The sequence below is a fragment of the Eleginops maclovinus genome, chromosome 9, assembly GCF_036324505.1.
Source record: "Eleginops maclovinus isolate JMC-PN-2008 ecotype Puerto Natales chromosome 9, JC_Emac_rtc_rv5, whole genome shotgun sequence".
In the NCBI taxonomy this organism is placed as follows: Eukaryota; Metazoa; Chordata; class Actinopteri; order Perciformes; family Eleginopidae; genus Eleginops; species Eleginops maclovinus.
Genome location: NC_086357.1, coordinates 20650892 through 20673609, shown reverse-complemented (window position 1 = coordinate 20673609; position 22718 = coordinate 20650892). Strand labels below are relative to the sequence as shown.

The 22718-nt window shown below is 41.4% G+C and overlaps 2 protein-coding genes across 6 annotated transcripts in view; both read left to right on the top strand.

Annotated features, from left to right (window-relative positions):
- Positions 1–3766, top strand: part of ralgps2 (Ral GEF with PH domain and SH3 binding motif 2) — a 67637-nt gene extending 63871 nt beyond the window's left edge. For all 5 annotated transcript variants that reach the window (XM_063891573.1, XM_063891576.1, XM_063891574.1 and 2 more), the window contains one exon: positions 204–3766. In XM_063891573.1, the coding sequence (XP_063747643.1) occupies positions 204–233 (30 nt within the window). In that variant the 3' untranslated portion in view covers positions 234–3766. The remainder of the gene's footprint in view (positions 1–203) is intronic.
- Positions 3767–4714: 948 nt separating this feature from the next.
- Positions 4715–17228, top strand: fam20b (FAM20B glycosaminoglycan xylosylkinase). Its single transcript, XM_063892016.1, has 9 exons — positions 4715–4949; positions 8177–8488; positions 8808–9055; positions 9708–9794; positions 9892–10001; positions 11576–11747; positions 13503–13694; positions 16007–16066; positions 16149–17228. The coding sequence occupies exons 2-9, from the start codon at positions 8360–8362 to the stop codon at positions 16378–16380; spliced, it is 1230 nt and encodes a 409-aa protein (XP_063748086.1). The 5' UTR covers positions 4715–4949; positions 8177–8359; the 3' UTR covers positions 16381–17228.
- The last annotated feature ends 5490 nt before the right edge of the window (positions 17229–22718 follow it).

Below are 22718 nucleotides of genomic sequence, written 5' to 3'. Positions count from 1 at the left end.
GTGGAAACAATCATACAATCGCAAACAAACTCTGAAACGGCTTAGAAGATTATACGAGGGGGTTGGCTTATTATTAATATTTCAATATGTATCCACCCCTGACTTCCTATCTGTGTGTTATTTCTGTGTCTTTGTTGTTGCAAATCTAATCAATTAAAAAACATATATTGCCTATATTTTTACACACCTCACTTTCTTCCCAGGTGCCAGCCAATCTGATGTCCTTCGAGTGACGTCGTATGCTGAGGAGTGTGACTGAGCAAAGTGAGGGAGGGATGAAGAAACAGGAGGAGGAGGATTGACTCAGAAGTGGGAGCTTTCACTGCCATGAGCCCTGACCGCCGATTCTCCAATTCTAGCCCCGGCCTCACTGCAGCCTCGCCTGCCACCACTGCCTTAACCAGAGTTGTGTGTGTGTGTGTGTGTGTGTGTGTGTGTGTGTGTGTGTGTGTGTGTGTGTGTGTGTGTGTGTGTGTGTGTGTGTGTGTGTGTGTGTGTGTGTGTGTGTGTGTGTGTGTGTGTGTGTGTGTGTGTGTGTGTGTGTGTGTGTGTGTGTGTGTGTGTGTGTGTGTGTGTGTGTGTGTGTGTGTGTGTGTGTGTGTGTGTGTGTGTGTGTGTGTGTGTGTGTGTGTGTGTGTGTGTGTACTGACTACTGATCGAGGACCTGCACCACTGCTCGTGTCTCCCATTTGCTCTGTGTCTTTTAGTTTTTACTGTCCAGCACTTCAGTGGACCCGCCTGACTCCCCTTCTCCTCTCCCACATATGGATTGTCCTCGGAATGACAGAAAAATCTGCTCCTGTTTTTTGTTTTTTTAAATGGGGTTTACTATTTTTTTGTGTCCCCGCCATGCTCAAATGCAAGATTTCCGCTTTTTTAGTCGGCTGGACAAACAATCACAACACGCACACTCACACCGGACTAACCCGTTGGACTTTGGAGGGTTTGAGAATACTTTTTTACCTACTCGGTTCACACTTTAAATTGTTGTTCTCTTCATTCACTTGTTTTGGCTTGGAGTCACAGGCTTATTAACCACCCTTACTCATACTCTCTCACACACAGCCTATTTGATCACGTCGACGTAAAAACGTAAGGGCTCTGATTCGCAATCGATTCCAGCAAAAGCAATCCCCACACTTTCTGAATGTGTCTAGGTTTTATTACAGAACACTCCACCACCCCCCTTTTTTTTTCGCATAAACTCGCTAAGTGTTCTGTATATTCTGTAGGGTTGGGGATAAATAGGCACATTTGCAAAGTCACAGGAATCTTGTCTATGTTCCACAAAGGTACGATGAGCCCAGAACCTAAGCTAAGACGTGTTGGTTAGTTAACCCTTTTACAAACCTGTATTTCATGTTCTCCAGTGTTGTCTGCGATGCTTGGTTGACCAGACTCACACATGTACTAAACACTAAAGACTTGCAACTGTGAAAGAGTCCAAGAGAGAGAGACAGAGAGCAACAAAAAACTCACAATTTTGTCCCCTCTTATCATCTTGTTGCTTGGTATGGTCCGAGCCTCTGGTCTGGAGCAGACATTCAAAGCTTCTTGGAGCCATACAGAGTCTACTTTAAGTCTTGTTTGTTAATATTGTTTTGTGTTGTTAGTTTGGTTTTTTTGGGAGGGATTGTAGAGTTCACAGTATTACCATGTAGTAGATGACCGCACATCAATTTAGCTTTGTCTGTTACATTTGAATGTTACATTTTTGTGTTTTTCTCCCCTTTTGGATCTGATATTTTGAACATATTTTATGTACATGTGAATTTTTTTTTATGTCTTCATTTTTGCCCCTTTTTTGTATAACCAGGACCCGGCTCAATGTTATGCCCTTACTGTGTTACATCTGATTTGGAATATGCACCGTGTTTATGATTAGTGCCAAGTCATGGAAGAGTGTTGCCGTCTGTTTTTCGTTTGGAGCAAATGGCTTCCAAATGAACAGACATGATGAGGAGGATGGAGATGACAATGATGGGAAGCTTTTCACTCTCTAAAATTCATCAAATTCTAACCCTTTTTTAAATTGAAATGGCTGTTTACACAATCTTTTGCCCCAAATCACAATCCCTTCAATGCTCCACATGTACTCTACAAAGTAGTATTACAGTATGTAGAAAACAAATGTCCTGCCTATCATGGGGGGATATTTAGCTCAGTGTTTCAGGTCGTTGATAAGTGGGTAACAGGATGGAGAGGTGAACAGCAGCACCCTAATGAAGTCTTCTCCAGTCAATAGAGACACACTGATGCATTAAGCGAACAATTCACTCTTTTAGGTCGGGCAGACAAAAACAAACTGAATCAAAGACAATTTAATGCCCATAAAGAGATGTTAAATCCTTTGTAAATGAACTAAAGAAAAGATGGTAGAGGATGAACCTGTGGATGAGTGAAGCCAAAGACAGGCATATTTAATATGTGTATGCATTTGTGTGCCTGTGTACTCTATTTTTCTATGACAATATAATTAAAACTTCACAGGCTGTTGTGCTGGGGAGTTACCAGCTGACTAATCCTCTGAGTGCCACGACTCCACACTGGCTTGTGTGCTGAAAGAAACTCATGACAGGACAAGAAGTGGAAAATGGTACTTATCTAGTTCCACTGTGGCCTGTGAAAGAGCTTTGAGCTGCAAAAGTGACAAAATCACAGAGCTGAAGCACCTTGGAGGACCCAAAGGGTCTGTAAATGAAATGGGTGAAGCAGAGCTTAGAGGATTTAGAGATGGTTTACTTGTATATATCTACAGATGGTGGAAATCAACCTGCTGCCATTTGCAAAATATTCGCAGATTAGTGCAGTTAAACACCAATTAAGGCTGTCTCCAAAAAAGCAGGAGGAGCTAATGTATGTAAACGAACCTGATGTAGACAGTCAATATCTCCATCACATTTCCCTTCATATATATTTGCTTTGTCTGATGTTAATTGAGATGGTGTGAATTTGAGTGTCATACATAAACAGATATTTGAGGGAGCATCTAAGAAAAGGCTTATTTCAATCAGTTTGGGTTAAACAATCTTTCCTTCAAGAAAGACCCAGATCATGTTGAGCGCTTCTGTGAGTTTTCTCCTTACTGTAACCTGAGTTTACACAGTTTTATTATCATTTCTGTACAGTCTATGGTCACAATAATGGAAACACATGTTTCATTTTGGGATGTTTCGTGGTTTTAGCTGACTCACTTCTTAGATTTCAAAGCCAAATACTACTTACATAATAACCCAGTGATGGTCTATTTTGGAATGAGTGGAAAATTCAAAAGTCGCTCCTCATTTTAGATGGTTTTTGGTTATTAGAGAGAAACTTGATGCTTGAAAAGGATCCACTTTCTGTGGAGAGTCTTTGTTGTTTCCTTTGAATGGACCATACTGTCAACAAATGCACAATTTGCCCTGTATTAACTGTTTCTGAGTGAATCTGCCTTTTGAATTCATTCTTTTTAATATTCATGTTGAAATGAAGATTTCAAACGGAGGAAGTGCTTTCAGTGTGGTTATACTATGCGTTTGTCCTCTGACTTGGTGGAGAAGTGGAGTCAATGTGAATCTGGACAGGCATCATTCACTGTTTACCAAGGACGTCATCAAAAAGGGGTGATGTGTAATGACCTTTGACCTTTACCTGGCTGTGTGTGTGTCTGTCTCTGTCTGCCCGTGTCATGACTGTGGCGGCGCTGTGACCTCCCCGCTGAGTGATGCGCTGCCTGCTGTGAAGACTGAGAACCAATAAATACTCTGCCCTTTTTTACTCCACACATCTGTTTCATTCTCATTGTTCTGTTACAGATTGTGTGACTGTTTATCTTTGAGGGAGTTATATTTTGAGTGAAGTGTGATAGTGAGTGTGTATTTTATCAGAGTTGTATTACAAGGTTAAATACTTTTTTTTTAATACAATCAGTTCCAGCATTTGTCCAAGCTGCTGTTTGAGTTATTGCAGAGCAGTGGGGATGACGGAGCTACTGGAACTGAGGAAAATCGCCTGCAGCAGAGTCGGTTTCATTTCTTTGTTAGTCTTGCTCCTTTTATAACAACTCATCACAAAGTTACTGGACTTGTTGGCAATTTATTCAGTCAGTCTTATTATTATATATTTCTTTTATTAATGAAGCATAACCATGCCGTTACAATCACATTTATCACAGTTCCTATGTTTGCTTTTTTTTAAATCTCAAACTAACTGAGCCGCTGTAGGTTTATCATAGGGGATGCAACGTAAATATTTGGGATGATATTTTAAGAAGGAAAAGCAGGATTTTGTTGTTGTTGTGGATAACAGGAAAAATTAAATACTATTTTAAGGCCTCTGTTAAAGAGGTTCTCAACACGTTTTTAGCCAAAGACCCAAGAAGGAGAACATGGGGACCTTGTAATGTACAATAAGGGACGTAGGGTCCCAAACGCAAAAATACAATATTAAGATGCATTAAAATACAGACACCTTATGAAATCTTAACAAATCAGAGACATGTGTATGAAGTCAGATATAAAAATAATAAATACTAAAGCAAGCAGACTGAATATGTACACGTAATAACCTATAAACTAAACTAAATACTTTTAAAACAAATGAATTGCACATCATACACATATAAGTGCTCAGTTGGATAGGTACGGGTATGTGCTCATCCTCTTTGGCATAATGTAAATGTTGTATAGGAATGCTTTCACCCAGCAGTGTGGATGTAAACAGTGCACCACTGCCGGCTGCTGGCTGCCTGCAGCTCCTTCAGCAGGAGGAAGTGTTTCGGAAGTGGACAGGCAGGCCGGAGAAGGAATCGAAGGAAAAGGGCGGAGGAGAGGCAGCTACCGGGGGATTGAGTAAATGATAAGGCACCGTGACTTTTAGCGGAAGCAGCGTTTAATAAAAATAAAGTCAGTATTGCAGGACTTTGCAGACTATTTGAATCTCTCCGGTGAACGTCATATGGCCATAAGGTAAGCCCGCTTGGTCTGCAGCAGAGAAAACAACAGACGACGTACTGTAACGTTAGCTAGCTGCCAGCGTTAGCTAACCTACAACAAGGTGTGCATAAGCTTGATAAGCAGCTAGCACTGTCTTCATAAATGTGATGATTTATTACAGAGATGGTGACCCAAAAAGATACCGGAACTATCCTCGTAGAAAGCATCTCAGTGGAGCCATGGTTGGGAGGTTTTGGGTGCTTGTGTGTAGTCAGTTTGGCCAACCGTTTCCTCTCTGGTGTTAAAACGGGGCAGTGCATATTGCCATATTGGAGATTGCCTGCGTGGCCAAACCTGTTTGGCAGAGCTGTGTCAACACCAGCGAAACTGTAATGTATTATGTTTGAGTCTATTAATGGCCAGAAGTGTAAAGTAACTAAGTACATTTACTCAAATACTGTACTTACGGAAAATGTTGCGCCGCTTGTACTTCACTTAAGAATTTTAATTTTTCGCTACTTTGAACTTTTACCCCACTACAATTCAGAGGTAAATTGTGTACTTTTACGCCATTACATTTATTTGATATCTTTAGTTACTTTACAGATCTGGATTAATGATTTTAAATATAAACAACACCTGAAAAGGATTTTAGTTACACCTGGAGTAAATCCACACGCTACCGTGCAGCATACAAAGTCAATAAAATGAGCTGCTCCTTTACCAGCTTTGATAACAAATTAAGTCATACAAAATTAAAATCAAAACATATAATAATTATTCTGAAATGCTAATACTTTTGTACTTTTACTTAGGTAACATTTTTGATTACAGCACTTAATTAGAACAGAGTATTCCTACACTGGTACTTCTACATTACTTAAGTACACAATCTGAATACTTGTCCCACCTCTGTCAATGGTTCGATTAGTGTCCTTATGTCACATTTAAGCAGTGGTGGGCCGTCAGGGCCAGCAAGGCCTTCTCTGCTGGCCTAAACATCATCAGAATATGAATTAAATTTTGATATATTTTTTCCACAAATACGTATTAAATTATTCCCCATAGTCTATTCTCTTCATTTTATAGCGTTCGTCTTGGCTGCGCTGCTTCCAGCCTCAGAACGAGATTTGGAGGGCTGGCCTTTATGTTAGAGCTTTTATCCAATCATATTTCAGCCATAATGTGTTGCTAGGGTCAAAGAAATCTGCCCTTAGGCCTTCAGAATCAACAGTGCGGGCGGCTGTAAGCTTAAAGTGAACGCAAACAAAACTGTGGCGTTAACCAATCAGATTTCGAGGTGGCGACAACGGGCCAGCTAGCAGGCGTACGCTAACGTTAGCACGTGCACATCTTCTGATTGGATACGCACTATAGAGAGGCAGAGCTAGGCAGTAGGCAGAGCCATACAGTCTATGGGCAAAGCTAGCAAACAGAATTAGAACTTGAGCGAGCTAATTTGTGTAGATTTCTACAAGCTATTTTTTTCAACCCACAATGGCTGAAGGAGGAGAAGAGATGAATTTGGTCGAAGATATAATTACAACGCCATTTTCAAAACGAACTTTTCAAGTAAAGCTACACATCTTTAAAAAGGGAACGACCAACTCCAACGCTAGCGAGCCTAGCACAGCAGGGAAACTACGAGCGGTACCCCTGGCTCACAGCCTCCGAGAGGCACTGCAACTTGTACTGCCGGGAATGCCTGGTATTTGCAACTGATCGATTTGGTGTTTGGAGCCACACTACATTTGCAAACTTGAGTTGTCTAACCAAGGCAGCAGCGAGACACCAAAGCACGGCTGGGCACTTGGAAGCACTGGTGCTTTTGAAAACCTTTGGGGACACCCGAGTGGATCTACAGCTCAACGAACAAGTGCGCAGGGAAACGGAGCTCCACAACGAAAGGGTGAACAAAAATAGGGAAATATTGAAAGACTGATTGATTGTGTCCTGTTTTTGGGTAAACAGGAACTTTCATTTAGGGGACACGATGAAAGCGCCGAGTCCAGAAACAGAGGAAACTACGTGGAGCTTCTTTCTTTTCGTGCTGAGAACAACACAGATTTGCATTACCACCTGTACACAAACAACATGTTTACTGGGACGTCAGGCAAAATACAAAACGACCTGATTTATGCTCTTGCTGGAGTGATGGGAGGAGAGATCAAAATGAAGATTAAAAAAGCTCCCTTTGTCGCTGTTATGGTGGACGAGACGTCAGATGTGGGTAATGTAGCACAGCTGGCACTTGTCCTGCGTTATGTGACAGACACAGGTGTCAAGGAGCGGTTTGTCAGATAATCTGATTCATTAAGTTAACTGTAAATGCTGATGTATTCATTATAAATGCTTCAGAAATATTAATATAACTCTGTTGTACTTGACTATGTTAAGGTGATGCAACGCCCGGTTATACTGCGTTTCTGTCTAAATGTATAGTTTGTAGAGCCATGGCGTCATAATGATGGCATTAAGAGGTGGAATAATTCAGGTAGGACTGTGTAGGACATCACTGAAGGCCTAGGTGTGAAATGCACGGCCCGCCACTGCATTTAAGATAGTATTAACCTGTGTTTATTGGCGTTGAATCATCCCAGCAGAGTCAAGTTACCTGCCAGTTGAACGTGGCAGTTGTATTAATTTAACTTCTGTGAAGGAAAGCTTGCAACATGCAAAGCAGACATGTTTCAGCAGGTTAATTCAACATGAGGCTTTGTAATTAGAGGAACATGACTTGGGTTAATTTCTATTTTGTAAGGTACAGCTTGGGACCCCCACTTCATTGACTTCTCTGCACCACAGCAGTACCTCTCACTAGAAACAGGCAGGGTCTACAGAGAGACAGAGTTCCTCCTTCTTCCAAATCCAGTGTTATAGAGGGATGATATTAGCTTCCTGAAAAATGAAGGTTTGAAGGATGTAAACGTTGCCCCACTGCTGGTACACAGCCCAGGTTATAAAAACGTGTTCAGTTTACGGCCAAAGTACACTTTACTGTTCATTATGCACGCAGTTCAAGTGTTGCACACGTTTACTCCGAGCAGACTGTGTCGTCCTGATGTAGTTACATATCCTGGACAGGCTTCAACTGTGCTGCAGTACTGGGTCATCATCTGCCCCGAGGGGAAACAAGCTAGATCAATCGGTTCTCTCTGCACATATTATTGACAGTACATTTTTCATCTCTCCCTCTTTTCCCTTTCCTAGTTCTCGTCTGTTTCCACAACCTTAACTTTGTCTTGTTTCTCTCCCTCCAGGTGCAGGTTTGCTCAGATTCTACAAGAGAACAGCAGCTCCTCTCCTTCACAGTCTGTCTGACGTCACAGGCTTGGCGGCGACTTGGGAGTTACAGGGGACATGCATCAGGGGTGAGGGGGATTCGCTGCGGGGGACACACACAGCGTCGGGTGAGGAGGGGGTCGGGGCAGGTCGGTGAGGAGATGAAGCTCAAACAGCGCATTGTGGTGCTGTGTGCTGTGCTCCTCCTGCTGGGCCTGGCCAAGATCTTCCTGCTGGATGGAGGCGAGGGATCTGCGGCCAGCCGACGGGACCTGAGAGCGTTTCGCAAGGTCAGAGTGCCAGTCAACTGTTTTGATTTTTGTGTCGTTTAAAAATACATCAAAACATCAGTTTTGTAGTTTAGGAGATTAATAAAAATGAACGTGATAGTAATCGACTAGAGCTAGTAACCATACTCCGTGTTGTAGGGACAATACCTTTACCATATTACATTATATATCATTTGTCTGGCACTTTTATCCAAAGCGACTTACAATAAGTGCAAAAACCATAAACATTCAAACTCCGACCAACAAAGAAAGTGCACGTATATTCACTTGTACTGCACGTCATTTTGCATAAAGTGTTATTATGTCCCACCCTTAACAGATGGAAGCTGGCCTCACGCTGTCTCGGGCAGCACGCCTTACCCACACCCTCCAGTCTCCGTGGGAGATAGCGAGCCAGTGGGTGGGCCCAAGAGAGGTTTACCCCGAGGAGACCCCAGAGCTGGCTGCTGTGCTCATGTCCCTCAGCAGTGCCAGGGTAGAACGAGCAGACGTGGGCTATAAGGGCACGCAGCTCAAAGCCCTGCTGGTGCTGGACGGGGGGCAGAAAGTAGTCTTCAAGCCCAAGAGGTCAGATTTGTGGATAATGGAATAAAACACTAATATTTTATGTTTAACGAAATGCTAAATGACCATTTGAAGAACACCTACTCATCCTGTGTTACATTGAATTCTTCATGGAAACGTCCTTATCTGTTTTGCATGCCTCCATGGGGAATAAATGATTTAAAAACAGAGAAAATGATGGAGGAATTAAATCAGATAGGGGTCACATTTAAAAGCTGCAAAAATATGGTAATATCGAAACATACATATATAAAGTCGGCCACAATTTATGCAGTATAATCCATGTCTTATTTATCCTGTATGATGAGTAATTATTTTAATACGTGCATTTTCACTTACACCTTACTTTTAATACGCTCCTGCACAAACAATACTCGCACAGAAAAGTAGCATGCGTGTGCAAGCATAAAACCGTTTGTCTGGAAGAGTTTTTAACACTCAAATGTGATTGCCACCATTTACTTAATTCTTCAAGAATATGTTCAGTGTTTGATTTTCTTTTCTTCACCCGAGATGCATGCAAAAAAAGTTTTCTTCAGAAATTCAGCGTAAAACAGAGTGAGCTATTGATATACAAACATTCATTTTGACATTAAAGTATTCCTTTTAAGTGTGATTCAGCTTTTTTATTCGTGTCCTTTCTACCATTCCATAGATATAACAGAGACTACGTGGTGGAAGGCGAGCCATACGCAGGGTATGACAGGCACAACGCAGAGGTGGCCGCTTTTCACCTGGACAGGTGTGTGAACATCATTATCAGAGCGTCTGACATGTATCCTTGTTGATCTCATTAGAGCTGCTGTGTAATAATGTTCCTTTACATCCGTCCTCTGCAGGATCCTGGGGTTCAGGAGAGCACCTCTGGTGGTTGGGAGATACGTCAACTTGCGAACAGAGATTAAGTCTGTTGCCACAGACCAGCTGCTGAGCACCTTCCTCATGCAGGGTGAGTACTTGCCTTAAAGTTGAGAATTTAGTGTTTTCAGAGATCCCAAAGGGAGGTAGGTGTGATCTCATAGGGGTCATTTCCTCTTCTTTTGACACATTTCCCCACTTTCCCACACAATCTGATTTCAGTCTTATCTCACTCCACTTGACTTTCTCAGCAAATGAGATCAGGGTTAATTTGCCTAATCCTGTTTAGTGAGGGTAATGCGTAATACAGTTGATATTGAATATAAAACCATAACTGACAATCTCAAAGATACATGGATAACTTGTACTGCAAGCAAATACAATATCCCTCAGTAAATGCTACATTTGGTAAAGGGGAAGTCCAGCAGTGTTACCCACAAAAAAGTGTTTGAAAACTACCTTGATGATGTCATTGACGGTTATTTTGTAACCAAGTGGATGTTTTTCTAAGTTGTGTTTGGGGTGTGTTTGGCTATTATCAGCAATGCCAATCAACAGAAGCAGCACTTACATTTGAATATTGGATTTTATCTATAAAGAGTTTCTCACTCCACCCCAACATTCTCCACTCTCCAAGTATCTAACAAGTACCCAGCACTACTGCCTACAATACCCACAATGCAACTCTACCAGTTGGTGTTTAAGGTGTTATTCTGATAGAAATGCGGGCCACGAAGGTATGGCAGGTTCCCCTCTTTCCAACTCAACCCCGTAGTAGTAGTAGTACTTGGCAACGAATAAACTGACGGGGTTGACCAGCTGTTCTATCCACATGTTTTATATTCTGTAAGTTTCATTTACCGTCAATAAGCGGGGGGGCCAGAACAGCACCTACCCTCAAAGGGGCACAGGCAGCCACACAAATGTGTCATTATGTCACAATTACAAGGGTTAAATAAAGATTTAAGTTCAATGGATTGGTTCATTTAATAAAAAACTCCTTCAGGCCTCAAGTCATGCAAAAAGTATTGGTTTTATCCGACCAGGTAAAATGATATGACGACAAGGAAGTGAATTTATATTTTTCTGCTCACAATGTTGGAACATTTAAATTGGTCAGACATCCTTTACAAAATGTTCCATTCATTTGTACTGTATACACTTTTGACTGCTTATTCTTAGAAAAAACTGAACACTGTAAAAAACCATTTATTTACCACCGCTTTAGATGAATCAGAAATCCTTTACTCTCTCCCACAGTCGGGAAGTTAATATGTTGAGGGCAGAGGGATCGTGCCGATACAGAGGCTTCAATAAGATAAGTGGAAAACATATCAAATAAGGATATGCTGCTTGAAAATGCACCTTTGGAAATGTTCTCAATGGGCTTTAATGTAACCCTTTGATTGACTTTCAAAGACAGAACCAACCGTTAAAGCGACTTTCCGTGAAGCTGAAGGTTTTATTTCAATAACAAATCCTTCATGTCTTCACTTTGTTACTGACCTCTCTGAAAGACCCTCCTAATCTAGACATCTTGCACCCCTCTCATATTTCATCATTGAGCGTTTACGTTGGGGTCAAGTGGATTTATTTTGATTTGTACCGTTTGTCTCTCTCTCTCTCTCTCTCTCTCTCTCTCTCTCTCTCTCTCTCTCTCTCCAGGAAATAACACATGCTTCTATGGAAAGTGTTACTACTGTCGGGAGAGCGAGCCAGCGTGTGCAGAGGGGGAGATCATGGAGGGGTCTTTAACCCTTTGGCTGCCGGACGTCTGGCCGCTGCAGAAACACAGACACCCCTGGGGACGTACGTACAGAGAGGGGAAATTGGCCAGGTAGGTGTCCAAAAAATGAGTTTCGCTCAGGGAAAATGTGGTGACAATTTTCAATTATGTATCATCAGGAGGAAATGGAAATGTTAATGAGATGCTCAGCTTCAACAAGTTCGCCACAGTGGTGGTTTTTAAGGTATAGGGTGACAGACAGGCTGACCTGTACTTTCCTGATCTATTAAACAATGTCACTCCTACGCTTTTATTCTGAGAAAAGCTTTCTTGGGGGGGGGGTATGCTGTCATCAGTTATCCTACCGTTTGATGAGTGTTTAGATGTGTCCGTTGTACCATGTTGTGGTTTCAGTGTGGGCAGCAGAGATTATTGCTGTGAACGACTTCCAAAGCCTATATTTGAAAGTGAATATCACTACATGTTGAGCAGTGAGACATTTATCTGATTCCATTGAGTTATAATTTCTCTTCCGGTAGGTCATTTCAATTACTCCATTTAGAATATAACTTCCTGTTTCATTATCTTGCCCTGTGGTTCGTGACTCTAGAAACTATTTAGGTTTCTATTCACAACAACACACGTTGGACCAATTCAAGAAACTAAAACTGACAACTAGTTGTAATTGCTGACAAATATGGATTCACCACTAGGTTCAGTTAAATGAGAAAGATTGCTACAGTAGTTCTGGATGGCCATTTCTCATTTTAAAGTGAATGGATCGGCTGCTGTTGTTCTTTGAATTCTGTGGTTATTGTGCATCTGGCATGCAGATGGCTTGGGACTACACAGTCAGTGTGTCAGGTTGTCTCTGATATTACATATTACTGTGACTGCTTTACTGGAAAACCCTGCGGAGTAGAGCTGAGCAGTAACTGTCACTCCCTGCTGAGCACTCATTATTTTTTGTTTCTGTGCAGACATTTCCCAATCATCACAGTTGTGGTCAGGGAAGCGTTGGTGGGTGTGGGTCGTATCCAGATCTTTGTGATTATCCTAAAAATACTCTCTACCATATATATCTCTACCAATGTGGTATTAGGGCCGGTGACATCAGCAGACTTATGAAACTGATTAAGAAAGCTGGCTCTGTGATTGGAGTCAAACAACAATTTTGAAGCTGTGGTGGAAAGGAGGACATTGAACAAACTGTTATCAAATCATGGATAACCCCAATCCCCCCCTCTCCACCAGCAGCTGGACACAAGGACAGATAAAGGAGAACACTGTTCTATAGCTTCTCTTTTGTTAGCTGGACTTCACACTGTACATTATACCTTTATATTTCATTTAATATTCCATTCCTTACACACTTAATGTAAATAATATCCTGCTTTATATTGTGTTCACTGTGTATTTTATAATCTCTAATGCCGGTTTATTTTATTTTTTCAATTTTGAGATGTTTATATTTAGAGATGTTTATACTCTTCTAATTTGTAATTATGCGCAATGCCTTACTTTTTTATGCTCCTGCAACAAAAACATTTCCCAATTTGGGATCAATAATGTATATCTTATCTTTATCTTATTGTATCCTATGTGAAGAGAATACACCTGTTTCCAAACGGTTCATCTTTCTCTCTCAAACACAAACATGCTGGAATGAAACGCACAGAAACGCCACCTCAGATATTTGTTGCTGTCATTTTTAAATACGTGGCTTCATTTTTACCTTAAAACAGAAAAAATAATATATATTTATGCGAGTGGTAATGGTTTATCGTTGTGCATGGCTGTCATACCATTTACTGTGAACACGGTGGAGTTTCATCAGATTTTGGTGGATTTGTGTGTATCATCCAGGTGGGAGTACGATGAGAGCTACTGCGAGGCGGTTAAGAAAATGCCTCCATACGATGCGGGGCCGAGGCTGCTGGACGTCATCGACACGGCCGTATTTGATTACCTGATCGGGAACGCTGATCGCCATCACTACGAGAGTTTCCAGGATGACGGCGGCGCCAGCATGCTCATCCTTCTCGACAACGCTAAGAGGCGAGTAATAATGTCCGAACAGACAAATTTCATTCATGGTCAGCAGTTATCCTTTGCAGAGTTGCTATAAAAAAATCAATCCAAAAATTGAGAAAAACTTTTGTGAAAAAAAGAAAACCCATATTTATTTATACGGAATCTAAAACAAAAATCCAGAAAATCACATTGTATGATTTTTAAGTAATTAATGTGAATTGTATTGCATGACATACAGTAAGTGTTTGATACATCAGAAAAACAGAACTTAATATTTGGTACAGAAACCTTTGTTTGCAATTACAGAGAGCAGACGTTTCCTGTAGTTCTTGACCAGGTTTGCACACACTGCAGCGGGGATTTTGGCCCACTCCTCCATATAGATCTTCTCCAGATCCTTCAGGTTTCGGGGCTGTCGCTGGGCAATACGGACTTTCAGCTCCCTCCAAAGATTTTCTATTGGGTTCAGGTCTGGAGACTGGCTCGGCCACTCCAGGACCTTGAGATGCCTCTTACGGAGCCACTCCTTAGTTGCCCTGGCTGTGTGTTTTGGGTCGTTGTCATGCCAGTCATGCCAGCCACGACCCATCTTCAATGCTCTTACTGAGGGAAGGAGGTTGTTGGCCAAGATCTCGCGACACATGGCCCCATCCATCCTCCCCTCAATACGGTGCAGTCGTCCTGTCCTTGTTCTTCCTCCAAACACGGCGAGTGGAATTTAGACCAAAAAGCTCTATTTTTGTCTCATCAGACCACATGACCTTCTCCTATTCCTCCTCTGGATCATCCAGATAGTCATTGGCAAACTCCAGACGGGCCAGGACATGCGCTGGCTTGAGCAGGGGGACCTTGCGTGCGCTGCAGGATTTTAATCCATGACGGCATAGTGTGTTACTAATGGTTTTCTTTGAGACTGTAGTCCCAGCTCTCTTCAGGTCATTGACCAGGTCCTGCCTTGTAGTTCTGGGCTGATCCCTCACCTTCCTCATGATCATTGATGCCCCACGAGGTGAGATCTTGCATGAAGCCCCAGACCGAGGGTGATTGACCGTCATCTTGAACTTCTTTCATTTTCTAATAATTGCGCCAACAGTTGTTTCCTTCTCACCAAGCTGCTTGCCTATTGTCCTGTAGCCCATCCTAGCCTTGTGCAGGTCTACAATTTTATCCCTGATGTCCTTACACAGCTCTCTGGTCTTGGCCATTGTGGAGAGGTTGGAGTCTGTTTGATTGAGTGTGTGGACAGGTGTCTTTTATACAGGTAACGAGTTCAAACAGGTGCAGTTAATACAGGTAATCAGTGGAGAACAGGAGGGCTTCTTAAAGAAAAACTAACAGGTCTGTGAGAGCCGGAATTCTTACTGGTTGGTAGGTGATCAAATACTTATCTCATGCAATAAAATGCAAATGAATTACTTAAAATTAATTACTACATGTTTTGTAAGTGGAAAAACCCGCAAAATCGGCAGTGTATCAATTACTTGTTCTCCCCACTGTATCTCCCTAGAAAATTCTGCTCTGAATTCTATCAACATGTTTTGGCCTTTCTTTTCTTATAAAGTCTCAGTTTTTTTTTTAGATTTTCAATAATAGAAGACATTTTCCAGACATATGTCAGGAATGTGTTAACGCTTAGAAAATGAAAGCTTTCAAAAGGTTTATAACTGACTCATGTTTAACCGCTATTTCTCTGAATTCAGGACATCTATACAATAACCCCTCTTTGAACTAATTTAGCTTTGGTTACCGAAACTGGAAAAAGCCGTTTCACAGCTTGACGTTTTCTTTCAAGAAATGAATCACAGTTGGCAGGATGGTAGAATGAAAACTGACCATAACTCCATCTATCTCTCACGTACTTCCTCTGAGTAATATCTGTGGGTTCAGAAAATGTCTAACCGCAGAGTGCTGTTCTTTTGTTATAAAGCAGCTAAATCAAAGAATCCCATTGAGGGGCGGAAATGACCTTTTTTTCTCCCTATTACATCCTGTTACACAGCCCTAAACCTTTTTCATTTTGTTCAAAGCAGCAGTGTCTGCCTCGGACAAGTTCTGGACAAGTTACAAACCACATATTTGTCATCCTAATGTGAAACCTCAAGACTCTCTGCAGCCACTACAACTCTCTCTTGTGGTCAGCTCTGCTCAGTGGAGTGTGTTTTAGAGACGTTGCATTTCAAGAGTAGTTTAGAGTAGGTGTGCAGTCCTCTACAGCGCCGATGGCCAGCTGGGTGTAGCTAATGCATTTGAAGGCTTCTCCTTACCGCAATGCAGACAGGCCTCTGGCTTCAGTCGCCTTACTTTATTTTTTATTTTGTGTTTTTTCTCTCCTACAGCTTTGGGAACCCAGCTTTGGATGAGCGAAGTATCCTTGCTCCTCTCTATCAGTGCTGCATGTGAGTTCTTATGGAATGATCAAAGCTCTATTGTTGATTTTGTGATAATTCTTACTAAACTATCACTATCTTTCTGCATCAGGGTTCGTGTTTCAACATGGAACAGGTTGAACCTGCTGAGAAGTGGAGCTCTGAGTTCAGCTATGCGCCAGGCGCTGGCGTTTGACCCCATCCAGCCCATCCTGGCTGAGCCCCACCTCGCAGCCCTGGACAGGCGTCTGTCAGGGGTCATAGCAACTGTCAAGCAGTGTATGGAGACACAGGGCCCCGACAACACTCTGATAGAGGACCGAATTAACCTCCCTCACCCTTAGACACAAGGGACAGGAGAACACAGCGGGACATGAACAGCCAGGATCCTCAAAGTGAAGGAGCTTGTGGGGTCAGAGGAAGCAGAGAGTGAAAGGATCCACAGGGCAGAACAGACAATCTACTTCTTCTCCTTGGTCCTTTCCATGTTTTTCACTTTGATCGACTGGAGAAGCTCTCTAAAAGGAATCACTGGACTCAAAGGGGTGTCACCTTAGCTATAGAAACTCTTTCTCAGGACTGTTGAACACTATAGGACGCTATCCGCTGTGAGAACCCCTTCCTCTAATACTCCTGCCAAATTCTGCCTCCAAGTCCTAGCTAAGGAGGGAGGATGAAACTCAGAGAGATGTAGACACTGAAAGGAGCAGGAGGGAAAGTGAAAATGAGCCACCAAAGTCTCGATGAAACAAACTGTTCAGCCGCGTTGCAGACTGTTAGAAACTTACAGTCCAAGAAACTGAGAATGAACTTCCTGTTGAATTGACAGGACCTTTTAGAACTGAAAATGTTTTTATTGCTTTTTTCTCAAATTAAAAGTTTGATTGGAAGGAACGGAGGACCACCTTCCCCCATCATTGTGTACATATTTAACTAAGTAGTGACATAGAATTATGAGGCAAAAGACTGTACATCTGGGAATTATAATATTAAATGAATTTACGGTGGGTAGGGGGGTGTGTGTGTGTGTGTGTGTGTGTGTGTGTGTGAGAGTTTGCGAGCGTGTATGTGTGTATGGAAAAGCGCCATATTGTGCCATCAATAAAGAAGCTACTGATATGACAGACTTGATGAGGTGACATGGAGGGCTGTGTGTGGGTTCATCTACAACATTAAACTATGATCTATTTATTATTGGTTCTCTGTCATCTCTTTTTCCAGTTGGTTGACAGTCTGTTTAGAAATATGCGTTAGGGTACTAATATAAGTGATGCAACGCAGTTTTCAGCAATAATTATATATTTTATTTTAGTCAGATTTGTTCTGGGACTTGTTTTCATTTTCCCCCTAATTTAATCTGTTCTAGCAACCTAAATTAAGCTCAAATTGATAGGGTCAGCAACCTTATAGTAACATACAAGACTGATTATAGGTTTGATTACAAACTGCTGTGTCTTTGCAATTTTAGCTTAGATGGTGCCATCTCTTTGTCTGATTTCGACCCAAAATTTGATCAGACATTTGGTTAATTTCGTTGTTGGGGGTATTTACACATACAATATATAACAGCTGTGAGCCAGTGCTAATGCGGTTTGCACATAGACATTGATGATGTTTGAAGTGGGGAGGTGTTTTTCACTTGTGGTTTGCACACCTGTGATGAAGTCTTCAACATCCAGCTGTCTGTCTTTTGAGTTGTACAGCTGGTGTAACAAAACTCATGCAGGGCCAAGAATGTCATTTTAGGGAAGTTTATTCCAATGATTCATTATCTTACAGTTTAATGAAGTATTTTTCCATCTTGCCCTTTATGCCTTTTCTTGTGGCCTCCTTGTGTCTTTCCCTGGTTAAAACAAAAACATGCGCTTTCTCACGTGCCAATCCCACCTACACCAGTCTCCCATAAATACCTTATTACCCAGTGCCCAAAGCTGCCTTCAAAAAATAAATATTCCTAATTACACTTAATAATGATGCATTTATTGTTTACAAAATCAAGAAAAATACATGTTTAACTAGTAAATCATATGAATCAATAACTAAGCATGCCCAAAATGTCTGAATGTTTCCTAGTTTAGCAAATCCTGAACCTCAGTTATGCATTTGGACCTTTCACATCATGTTTGGGACTGAAGGGGAAGGAAGGACTTTGAAAATAAGTGTGGGCTGCTGATTATTAGTCAGATAACTCTTTTTCTTCCTCAGACTCAATCTTTGCTCTCATCCCCTTTGAATCTGATATATCAGGCTTCCTTGAATTGATATGCGATTGATCTCGGTGTTGTTACAGCACTGCTGCTGATGGATTTCCCCATGTAAGTGAGTGCTACTGTTACAAGTCATCTTTCACCGCAAGCTTTTATCATTTTCACTCGAGATGCACTGCGTGTTTGTTAGCTGTGCTATTGGTGTTATCAGGGATACAAAGTGTTACCTTCAACCACAGAAGGGAAACTTAATTGTGAAACCACGATGCCGCTGCCGCCCCCCCCCCCCCCACACACACACACACACACACACCCCCCCCACCATCGATCTTCAACCTCAGCTGCCTCTCCAGCTTCTCTTTGTTTATTTGGTCAATAAGCCAGATGATGTGGGGCACCTGTTTCGTTTAGACTAAGCAGGTGCTTTACTTGAGATACATCTTCCAAAACATTGAAACATTGATTCAAACCACGACTTTCATCATGTCAGGGCATGCCAGGTCATGTCCGTGAACAGGGACAGTACTGACTTTCCTTATGAATTCAGTTTGTTTTGATACTCAGATCAAGTAATATTTGTTTCTGTATCTGCCGTTATACCAAACAAAATTCAGCCTTTATCATTTCACTTTTCCTGCAACCTTTTTCACTTCCTCACATCACTCACACATTTTGAATCTGTGACTATCATTTTTGCACCTCACGGTGGGCTCAAATAAGCAGACACATTAATTTAACTAATTTCGACGTGCTAAAGACATTAGATGTCCTTCCCTTAGAATATTTTATATAGCATCTGGGATGGACACCATACATTATTTGTAAACTCGACACTGAATATAATAGATAAAGCAAGAATTCCCTACACCTGCAGACTCAGGAGTAGAAAAATCTGACTGGAAATGAAGTCAGCCTCTCTTTAAAGTAAACAAATGAGACTAATCACTCCAAATAATAAAGCTGCTATACCACTACTATAAATTTGTTTAACACATTTTGTTATAAAGGGTTAGGGTTAGGGTTGTTTGCATTTTTTAATACACACCACTACAGTTTATGGGGGACCATTTTGTCAATTGCATTCTCTATGTAGGATGTTTTCAGACCTATCACTATAAAAAAAAAGGCAGTTTTAAGTAAGCAAATAGAGACAATAAAAGTAGCCTATATTATTCCTGCATAACAGTTGTCTGCTTTTAAGTCTGACTCACTCACTCACACTCATCTGGCAGGTTCATTATTTCAACTTGATTTATTACAGGAAGATGAAGAAAAATACTTTTATTACGGTCACTTGTTTTTTTAGAAACAAGTCGTCCCTTAACTGATGAATATTATGGGAACATCATTGAAGCACACAATATGTGGGAGGTTAGTATCATAGAGAGCCCGACTGTCAACCAATCAGCTACCTGTGCGCTGGTTTCACTCCTGCCTCTTGCTTTGAGTCTGTGCGCGTAGCCTTTATGTGTGTGTGCACAAGCAAGCTGCAACCCCCCCCACCCACACAGGAAAAACTTTAATTGTAGTTCACCAGTGGTTTATTTACAGTCACTCCTCTTACATTGCCAAATGTCTTTTAAAAGCCGTTCGAAGTGATTCATGAGCTCACAGAGCAGATGGACGCGAGAAGGAGGATGGAGGCTGACGGAGGCCACGCGCTCCATCGGGAAAGGCGCACGGGGCATCTCGCAGTTATCGTGGTGCAGAACGTGCTGGTGACCGCGTGCTTGGCGGTCACGCTCTACGTGTTCTGGGTTGTTCAGGTGAGTCAGCCGTGAGTGGATTCTAGATGATGCTGTTGTTGGGTTATTATAAACATGTATAAGATATACTTTCAGTGTGATCCTTTTATGTAAGTAAGTAAGTAACTTTTTTTTCGGTGGTGACAAAAAAAACAATATACAATTTTGAGATTAAAGTCAGAACTCGCTTTTTTAAAATCTTTTGGTCACATCCCAAAATGTTACTCATGTGGCCTCTCCTAGAGACCACTCCAATTTGTTCTGAAATCTTTATCTTTACATGTATGGCAGTCATTACAGTTTGTGTTGAATTCCAACACAGAAAAATGCCACTGTTTATAGAATACAATAAACAAATCAAAAATCATTTCACTCAAAAGATGTACCTTTAAAAAATAAAACAAGAGTGAGCGATAGTGCTGAAGTGGCCTCACACCTTTTTCCACACCTTTTTCCCACGGCTGTATATTACTTTAAACCACCTGTACATAAATGCTGCTGGTCAGTGTAGATTTATTCCAAGTTTAACTCTAACATTAATTTAAAACATGCAATTAAACCAAACTTACTGGTTGTCCAAAAACCATTGCCTTATTGCATTTACAACATGGACTCTTAACGTGAGACATGAACGTTTTTCCCCATACTTTATCACACATTATATGGAAACTGCCCCCTGAGTGTGGCTTTTTTTAATTCATATTATCTGTGAGGAAATGCTTGTGTTGTGTAGGAGTCTTGTTAATAAAAGTACTTTTTAAATATGACTACATGGCCACACATGTGAGGAGATATATGAGTGGTACAGGAGTCTATTAATGAATGGTAAATGTCCTGGAGTTTGGCAGTTAAATAAAAACACAGGTTTACTTTGATACATTTTAAAATAGTACATTGATAACAGAGCTGTGAATGTATTATAGAGCTATTGTTTCTGTGATAAGTAGTTTCTTCTTGTGTTTGTCCTTTATTGAAAGCAGTCATTCTACTTTCACTAAGGTAAGCAGACATTTTAAGATTGCAATAAAACTATTTCCCCTGTCAAAGACATTCCTATAAGAGAAACATGGTTGTAACATGGTTGAGCATCACTATATTGGAGATGGACTGTTGCAGTGAAGTAGGCTGAAACAGGATGACACATTGGTCCTTTTGCCATGATCATATGAATTTAAAACTGTCTTTACAAATGCTACCTACACTGGTGGTTTTCTCTCTGAATCTAAAGCCTAACTTCACATTTTAAGGGGCGTCTGATTGAACAGAGCAACAGTAATGTCGCTATTTAAAAGTCAAAAGGAACGGGAGTTTCTCCAGATATGACCTGGATGACTGATCATCTGTATGAACATATATGCAGTGTAACTGTATCATGACTATACCATGACTAACATCTGTTCTACATTTAGAGTCTATTGCAGCTCTCAATACAGTTATTAATCATCCGAGACTTTCCCTAGTTTCAGTTGGCCTGCTGTTTTTCACATCACATCACTAACCACCAAATTTAAAAAGTGCTTTTTGTTTTCCAGAATCAAACACCAAGAGCAGAGCAGGCTGTTGAAGATAATGTACACATACAATTCTACGAAACAAATGGTGAGAAAAATACTTTTTTCCTCTGATTTGTATGTTTTTGTTCAACACACATTGGAAAAGAGGTTCTTTTAATTTTCTCAAAACAGGATGTGTATTTTTTAACCCTTTTCTCCTTTTCTATCATTCCCTTTTCTATCTCACACGCCTCAGTCCTCTCACAAAATGGGACAGTGCAGTTTATTGGAGTTAAAAGCAGCAATATGATGAGTCTGGCTAACGGGAAGAAAGATAAGATCTACATCAACTGCACGGGACCCTATGTTTTGTATATGAACTTGTGTTACACGACAATGAATGAACAGGAGTTCGAGGTGAACCTTCAGCTGCAGGTGCCGGGGAGACTTGTCAGCAATTTCTCCCTGAATGCTGAAAGACGTGGTCAACAACTGGACTGCAGGGGGCTCCAAAGTACCGCCTACCTCCGCAGAAATGAGGAAGCTAGTCTGCACGTGTACACCTTGAATGGCTTCGTGTTTAAGACAGTGACTGTGGGTCTGAACTATCTGCTGGGGAGTCGGTGTGACTACTGATGAGTGCAGATGAACAACGAAGACATAAAGATTGTAAATGAACCGGGACACTTAAGGGAGCTCTGCACATGTTTATCTGCTGCTGTGAGAACGGACACACTAAGCAGGACTCACACAGAGGGCATCACTTTACTGTGTTAATTAGGGTGACCAGACGTCCTCTTTTGCCCGGACATGTCCTCTTTGCATGTCCTGTCTGGAGCGTCCGGGGGCGTTTTATAAATTCATGAAAACGTCCGGTTTTCACAGTTTTTCATGGGACCATTAAGCGTGTACTTAAATTGAATGGCGCTTTGCACAGAAGTCTACTGTACTTAGACTTCCCCCCCAACAATCGCAAGTGTCCTCTTTTTCGCCACCTCAAATCTGGTCACCCTAGTTAACTCCTCCAGCGATGCAGTTTGTTTGGCAACAAGAAATCTCAACAAATTGTGCCATGGCAGGAGCAAATCTGCTGGTGGTGTTTGTTATTCTCATTTCAAATAAAATAACGTAATTTAGCACATAGCTAACAAGCACCTCCTTTCTTTATGGTGTCCAACCTCGTGACACCGATCTTGAATTGTTTTTATTGATTCATTTATTTCATTCTATATGAATA